Here is an 8582-nt window from a genome sequence, read left to right on the forward strand (position 1 = left end):
TCTGAATCTGTGTCTCATTTTGTAGTCTGCTACTGTCCACAGGAGGTCACATTTACGGTCGCGGACACACGGTTTGAAAGCCTTCATGACTAAATGAAATGCGTGGTTTTCCACCAAGGCAACCCGCTGTACTGAAATATATTTGGCTAAACTGGCATTGCAGGTTAAAGGGACCAAAACAAAGACAGACACTCCGGCACAGAACGCACATTTTCATAGCATTTCTGACTTCAGCATTGTTTTTCAGATAAACAAGAATGTTCACTTAGCATGTTTCTGAAATATCTGCAAACATATTATGGCACTAGAAGAGTCAAAAACAACCATACAGCACCTTTAACAAAAGTATCCCATTAAACAAAAAATAAACCGTGTAAATACACATTTTATAATAGTGTTTTGAGAATTCACCAAATATATTATTATAAAGCTTTTAATAATTGACCACACCTAAAACATTAAGAGCACAAGTGGCTATGGGAATTCCAAACATGGTAGATTACATTAAAAAAAAAAAAAAAATAAAAATAATAATAATAATAATAATAATAATATATAGGTGACAAAAAAAAACTGGAACAAAAAAGTATGAATTTATAAAATATGCTCTTGTTATTTTTGTAATTGTGATTTAGAAACATGCTTTAGGTGTTTGATTTCTCCACCATTCACCACTGCACTTATGCAAACTGTTTAGTAAAAATGTTCAGCACATTTATTTAATTTTGTTCATAAATTAAAACCTTAAAAATACCTTGAAAATAGTGAAGAAAAATTAAATATGAACCAACATAGTGCCACACTGAACAACCACCCCAACAACAAGTAAAGCCTACAAACAGCACAGATATACACACGAATAAAGGAACATATTAAAGGACAGCGTGAGGGAAAGGGTCAGATCTCCTGGGAGTCTGTGATGGGATGACGGGGCGGGACAGAGCTACAGGCCTCCAGTAAATCGGTCTGGCAGCTGACGCAGATGTCCTGGCTGTACCAGTCCCGCATGGCCAGTGTGTGAAGCGATGAGGAGCTCGAGTTGCAGGACACCAGAACCAGAGGAATCCTGCACATAACCACACCTCACATCAGTAAACAAATAATCACTAATTGTACATCAAACAAGCATCAGCAAACATCCCTAAACAAACAATCACTAAATATACGTCAAACAAACATCAGCAAACCAACATCACTCAATGTACGTCAAACTAACATCACTAAATGTACGTCAAACAAACATCAGCAAACCAACATCACTCAATGTACGTCAAACAAACATCAGCAAACATCACCAAATGAAATGTCAAACAAACATCAGCAAACAAACATCACTAAATGTACGTCAAACAGGCATCAGCAAACACTACTAAACAAAATCACTAAATGTACGTCAAAAAAAAGTCACTAAATGCACATCAAACAAGCATTACTAAATGTACGTCAAATAAGCGTCAACAAACATCACCAAATGAAATGTCAAACAAACATCACTAAATGTACGTAAATAAAAACATCAGCAAATGACAATAAACAAACAAACAAACATCACTAAAATGTCAAACAAACATCAGCAAACGTCACTAAACAAAATCACTAAATGTAAGTCAAACAAATGTCACTAAATGCACAAACAAACGTCAAACAAACATCACTAAATGTGTGTAATAAAAACATCAGCAAACGACACGAAAAAAACATCCCTAAAATGTCAAACAAACATTAGCAAACATCACTAAATGTACGTCAAACAAACATCACTAAACAAAATTCACTAAATGTATATGTCAAACAAGTGTCAGCAAACAAACATCAATAAATGTATGTAAAACCAGCATCAGTAAACCAACATCACTAAATGTACGTCAAATAAGGGTCAACAAACGTCACTAAATGTACGTAATAAAAACATCAGCAAACGACACTAAACAAACATCCCTAAAAGGACAAACAAACATTAGCAAACATCACTAAACAAACTTCACTAAATGTACGTCAAACAAGCATCAATAAATGTCAACAACAGTCACTAAACAAACGTCACCAAGTGTATGTAAAACCAGCATCAGCTAACAAACATCACTAAATATACGTCAAACAAGCATCAGCAAATGTCAGTAAACCAACATCACTAAATGTACGTCAAACAAACATCACTAAATGTACATTAAACAAGCGTCAGCAAACATCACTCAATGTACGTCAAACAAGCATCAGCAAACGTCACCAAACAAACATCACTAAATGCACAAACAAGCGTCAGCAAACGTCACCAAACAAACATCACTAAATGTACGTTAATAAAAACATCAGCAAACGACACGAAATAAACATCCCTAAAATGTCAAAAAAACATTAGCAAACATCACTAAATGTACGTCAAATAAGCGTCAACAAACGTCACTAAACAAACATCACCAAATGAATGTCAAACAAACATCACTAAATGTACGTAAAAAAACATCAGCAAACCAACATCACTCAATGTACGTCAAACCAACATCACTCAATGTACATCAAACAAACATCACTAAAATGTACGTCAAACAAACATCAGCAAACCTCACCAAACAAACATCACTAAATGTACGTCAAACAAACATCACTAAATGTACATTAAACAAGCATTAGCAAACATCACTCAATGTAAGTCAAACAAGCCAATCAGCAAACATCACTAAATGTACGTCAAACAAGCATCAGGCAAACGTCACAAAAAACATCACTAAATGTACGTCAAACAAACATCACTAATGACATTAAACAAGCATCAGCAAACATCACTCAATGGACGTCAAACAAGCATCAGCAAACGTCACCAAACAACATCACTAAAATGTACATCACGCGTCAACAAACATCACCAAATGCATGTCAAACAAACATCACTAAATGTACGTAAATAAAAACATTCAGCAAACGACAATAAACAAACATCCCTAAAATGTCAAACAAACATTAGCAAACATCACTTAAATGTACGTCAAACAATCATCACTAAACAAACATCACTAAATGTACATTAAACAAGCATCAGCAACATCACTCAATGTACGTCAAAGCATCAGCAAACGTCACCAAACAAAACATCACTAAATGTACGTCAAACAAACTTCACTAATGTACGTCAAACAAACACTCACTAAATGTACATCAAACCAAACATCACTAAATGTACAAACAAACATCAGCAAACCAACATCACTCAATGTACATTAAACACGCATCAGCAACATCACTCCAATGTACATTAAACAAGCATCAGCACACCTCACTCAATGTACGTCAAAGCTCAGCAAACGTCACCAAACAAACATCACTAAATGTACATCAAACAACCATCACTAAATGTACGTCAAACAAAACATCACTAACTGTACATTAAACAAGCATCAGCAAACATCACTCAATGTACGTCAAACAAGCATCAGCAAACATCACTCAATGTACGTCAAACAAGCATCAGCAACATCACTAAATGTACATCAAACAAGCATCAGCAAACGTCACCAAAAACAAACATCACTAATGTACATCAAGCGTCAACAAACATCACAAATGCATGTCAAACAACATCACTAAATGTACGTAAATAAAAACATCAGCAAACGACAATATAACAAACATCACTAAAATGTCAAACAAAACATTAGCAAACATCATAATGTACGTCAAAACAAACATCACTAATGTACAAACAAACATCAGCAAAACCAACATCACTCCATGTACATAAACAAGCATCAGCAAACATCACTCAATGTACGTCAAAGCATCAGCAAACGTCACCAACAAACATCACTAAATGTACATCAAACAAACATCCCTAAATGTACGTCAAACAAACATCACTAAATGTACATCAAACAAACATCACTAAATGTACGTCAAACAAACATCACTAAATGTACATTAAACAAGCATCAGCAAACATCACTCAATGTACGTCAAACAAGCATCAGCAAATGTCACCAAACAAACATCACTAAATGTACGTCAAACAAGCATCACTAAAATGTACTTTAAACAAGCATCAGCAAACGTCACCAAACAAACAATCACCAAAGGAATGTCAAACAAACATCACTAAATGTACATCAAGCGTCAACAACATCACCAAATGAATGTCAAACAAACATCACTAAATGTACGTAAAAAAACATCAGCAAACATCCCTAAAATGTCAAACAAACATTAGCAAACATCACTTAAATGTACGTCAAACAAGCGTCAAACATCACCAAATGCATGTCAAACAAACATCACTAAACAAACCACTAAATGTACGTCAAACAAGCGTCAGCAAACAAACATCAATACAATGTCAAACAACAGTCACTAAACAAACATCACTAAATGTACGACAAAACAAACATCAGCAAAGTCACAAAAAAACAAACACTAAATGTACGTCAAATAAGCGTCAACCAACGTCACTAAACAAACAATCACTAAATGTACGTCAAACAAGCATCAATAAATGTCAAAACAACAGCTCACTAACAAACGTCACTAAGTGCAATGTAAAACAAGCATCAGCTAAACATCAAACCTCACTAAATATTTGTTCAACAGCAAACGGTCACTAAAACAATTGGGTTATAACACAGCTGATCCAACTAATCAAGGTGTTCAAGACTACAAGAGACTATTAAGCGTTGAGTGAGTTGGAGGTGGTTGGAGCTTAACTGTGCAGAGCTGCGGCCCTCCAGGAATTGAGTTTGAGACCATTGCTTTAAAGGCAGTAGTCCTCAACCACAGGTCCACAGTCCGGTACCGGTGGATCAATTGGTACCAGGCCGCACAAGAAATCATTAATTATTTCTGTTTTACTTATTGAGTCTGAACGATCTTTTATTTTGAAAAATGATTGTATTCTCTCGCTTATGTCTCAGTTCACTAGAGCACCAAATGTACCCAAAGCTAGCAAAGAGTAGGAAACAGACGTGTTGGAAAGTTTCAGTGACCCAGTGAAGGACCCATACACTGCCAAGGAATGGATCCTAAACAATCGCAAGATGAACTGCTGGAGATCACAGATGACCTTAGTGGCCGTTCACATATAGCATGTTTTCTAGAGTTCGCGCAAGTTCGTTATTTCCAATGGAGGAGCGCGGTGTGATGCCCTCGTGCCTTCCAAATGCACCCAGCATGAACCCAGAATGAATGCCGCAAGCGCACCGCAAGTCATTTGATATTTTGTATGGAATATACACATTTAGGTAAATTAATCATCTCAGCAACACAGAACACCCAAACACTGCAGTGCTTTTAACTTCTCCATAAACAAAACTTGTATCAGAGTGACAGCAAGGTTTTTGTCAGGTGTTCCTCGAAGAAACGGTTGACGGTCACCTAGCAACCTATGAACCACCGCCCCAATCAATCTTCACCCCTACCCTCTGGTCCGCGGTAAAATAGTCAAAGCATTGACTGGGTCCACAGTGATAAAATTGTTGAGGACCACTGCTTTAATGCAAGTTATTTCACTTGACGGCAATCTTTGAAATGCCTTTCGGCATTCTGTTTGAATGGGGAGACATCCAAAATTGTTGCAAGTTTTACGATTTTAACTTAATATTAGTAATCATCAATAACATTAAACAATAACTGTCTCTTTAGTTTCATTTCTAAACCTTTGAATCAAACTAAATTCTGCAAGAAACTCACATCTGGTCCGAGCCCCTCCCCTGAAAAATCATCAGTCTATAGCAATCGCTGATTGGCTCCAGTACTAGAAGGCAGGGCTTCATTCACAATATTGACCGTTACACAATTCCCCATTCAAACTAGACAAGTGACGTATGTAGTGTATTCTAGAGTCTTCGAGTTTACTCACCAGGCTGAATTCCAGGACCAGCGTTCGCTCAGAAGTTTCTCTGACTCTGCTCACAGTCTTTCATCACGATCTTGCCTTGAAGAAGCTGAGAGGAAGATTCACACAGCGCTGGGACGGCAGACGCATCTGCCACAGATAACACACACCAATGAACAACAGACATCAGTAACGATGTTTCCATCCCACCTATTTTTAAGTGCATTTTGAAATATCGCATAAAAAACCTGAAAGGAAACGCCAAGATGTGCATAAATTCAAATGTTGGCGACGTGTTGTGATAATGCACAATCATTAGTCACTTGACACTTCATCTTTCATTTATATCAACTATTAATAGCCTATTTAAGTTAAGGTTAGGACGTTTAGCCTATTTTTTCAGTTCTTAATTGACTGCTTCTTCAAATACACTGAATATACTTATTTGTGTAAGTCAATGGAATAAAAATTTTTTAGAAAATAGCCTATTTAATTGAAAAATATATTTATATAACCTACAGTATATTTAGACTATTAAATTATATTTTATTTAAACTATATTAAAAGTTACAATCTGTATTTTACCTTTTTTTTTTTTGACTAACAGCTTGATACCTAGTCAAATCAAAGAACATTCAACTGAGCTCTGTGAAAAGTTTTGTATGTAGGCCTAGTCAAAATGTAATATTAGTGCCATGGCATGTGGCGAGTCAGCAATACTTGTGTCTAAAATAAAACTATTTATCTTATTAGAAAACAAATACAATAATCCCAGGCGCAAGCATTATATTAGATTTAGAGCAAATATGAACAAAATATGAAGAAAACACCTCCACCTTCCACGGAGAAACAGCCACCCGCAGCATCGAGTCCTCTGCCTTCAGAATTAGCCACTACTGAGAATGAAGCTCGGCTGCCCCCTAATAGTAATGTATCTCCTGAGTACTGCAGTGAACCGCGGTTAGTCAAGGCATCTGTTCTCTGAGAAGCATTTCTAAAGGCTCCATCTGGTACCTCAGCGCATTTAACATTTCTCGTTGATATTTGGCACCAGTTCATCAGGAAGTGGCATTTTTATTCTCTTTGACTCGTTAAATGTAAACGCAGCATTAATTGCAAATCTTTTATGTGATATTCCAGTTTTGCGCATAAATTTAGTTCGCATCTTTGGATGGAAACATAGCTAGTGACGAAACAAGCAAACGTTCACAGCAGGCTTACCTCTACACAACAGCCAGGACACACAACCCTGAGAAAACACACACATCAGAAACAACACATGACTGGTAGATTCATCCAGATTCAGAGACATTCATGATCTCACCTGCGACACACAGAGCAGACGTTATGCCAGGTGAAATAAAGGCTTCTCGTTGCGCAGCATGAACACACCTGAGAAAGACACACCAAACAGTGAATGTTTTTAACTCTACTCATATTTATAAGTCACAAGTGCTGTAAAATGTGCATTTTCTTTTAATCGGTGTTTGGCGTAATCTCAACTGAAACATGAAGATGGGGCAGGACATCGCGTAGCTCCTCCCCTTTTAAAAACAGCCAATAGGGTTTTGCTTGTAACATCTCTGCAAGTGAGAGTGGCTAAGCTCAAGCACATCAAATGAAAGCAAATGAGAAGCGTCTTGAAGGGGGCGGGGCATGTCAGACACTAGAGAGCATTTGATTGGCCAGAAAATTGATAAGAATCTAAAGTATGATTTGACATCATAAAAGCTGTTGATTATTTAGTATCTGCTCAACAATCTCCAAGTCCGTTGTTTAAGAGGATGAGTTGTGATTTTAAAAGAAAACTCAGAGCCTGAGGGAGTATTTCTCACCCGCCAGTCTTGGTATCTTTCACAGGTCATGTTGCGGACGTCTCCTCTTTCTTCAGGACTGTGCATCTTCAACACGTCAACAATGGATTTGAGAACTGAGCCCTGGTTCCTGCTCTTAACCTTACACAGAAACAGACAAATGTTCAATTTGAGCAAAAGCATTCATTACCGGGTCAACGATGAAAACGGGTTTTAAAGTCCGCATGAACCGGAAGCTGCGACCTTTTTTTTTTGTATTGTGATGCAACATCTAGAGAAACCGAATATTAAATGACAAAACAGTGGGTGTGGCTTGTGTTTTCTACTGCGAGCTGATTGGATGTAGTAAAGTAGGCATTTCATTCAGAAAGATCTGGAAAAGGGTTTGGTGAGAGTTATTACAACCTAACAGACTCCTTCTGGGGAGCAGGCTTATTTCATATAAACCGGATTAGATCGGCTCATTTCAAGCAAAGATAATACTGAAAGTATGTACTGAATGCTGATGTTTTCTTACAGTAGTAACATATAGATTATATATACTTGGGAACACAGTAAAAAAAGAACAAAAAAGTTTATATACACATTATAAATTTTAGTAAATCATATTTTGGGGTGCAGATTGCATAATTGATGTTAAATAATAAGTACAAAAACAAGGTGGTATTAATACTTATTAATATAGAATTTCCTGCTTTAGTACAGTTTCTGTATGATAATAGACATGCACAATATTCAACTGTTTTTTGTTTGTCGTTTTAAAGGAATAATAATTATGCAGCTAATACGACGGTGATTTGATACTTTGCAAAAGTTGCAGACACCTTCACCAATATCAAAATGCTGTTTTGATGCAAAATTAATGTCAATTCTTTACGCCAATTAAGAACTTAAAATAGGCCTAGGCTACTATAATGAAGAACCCGATCTAAAATGTAAAATTAATTAAATTG

The 8582-nt window shown here is 36.5% G+C and overlaps 1 protein-coding gene across 1 annotated transcript in view; it reads right to left on the reverse strand.

The window, feature by feature from the left end:
- Positions 1-653: 653 nt before the first annotated feature.
- The window catches only part of zgc:114123 (uncharacterized protein LOC569174 homolog), a 20298-nt gene continuing 12369 nt past the window's right edge, over positions 654-8582 (reverse strand). The window contains 7 exon segments of the mRNA XM_056449713.1: positions 654-1066; positions 5840-5870; positions 5873-5912; positions 5915-5965; positions 7037-7064; positions 7140-7207; positions 7651-7770. Of these exon segments, the coding sequence (XP_056305688.1) occupies positions 898-1066; positions 5840-5870; positions 5873-5912; positions 5915-5965; positions 7037-7064; positions 7140-7207; positions 7651-7770 (507 nt within the window). The 3' untranslated portion in view covers positions 654-897.

Source organism: Danio aesculapii, chromosome 23 (genome assembly GCF_903798145.1).
Source record: "Danio aesculapii chromosome 23, fDanAes4.1, whole genome shotgun sequence".
NCBI lineage: Eukaryota > Metazoa > Chordata > Actinopteri > Cypriniformes > Danionidae > Danio > Danio aesculapii.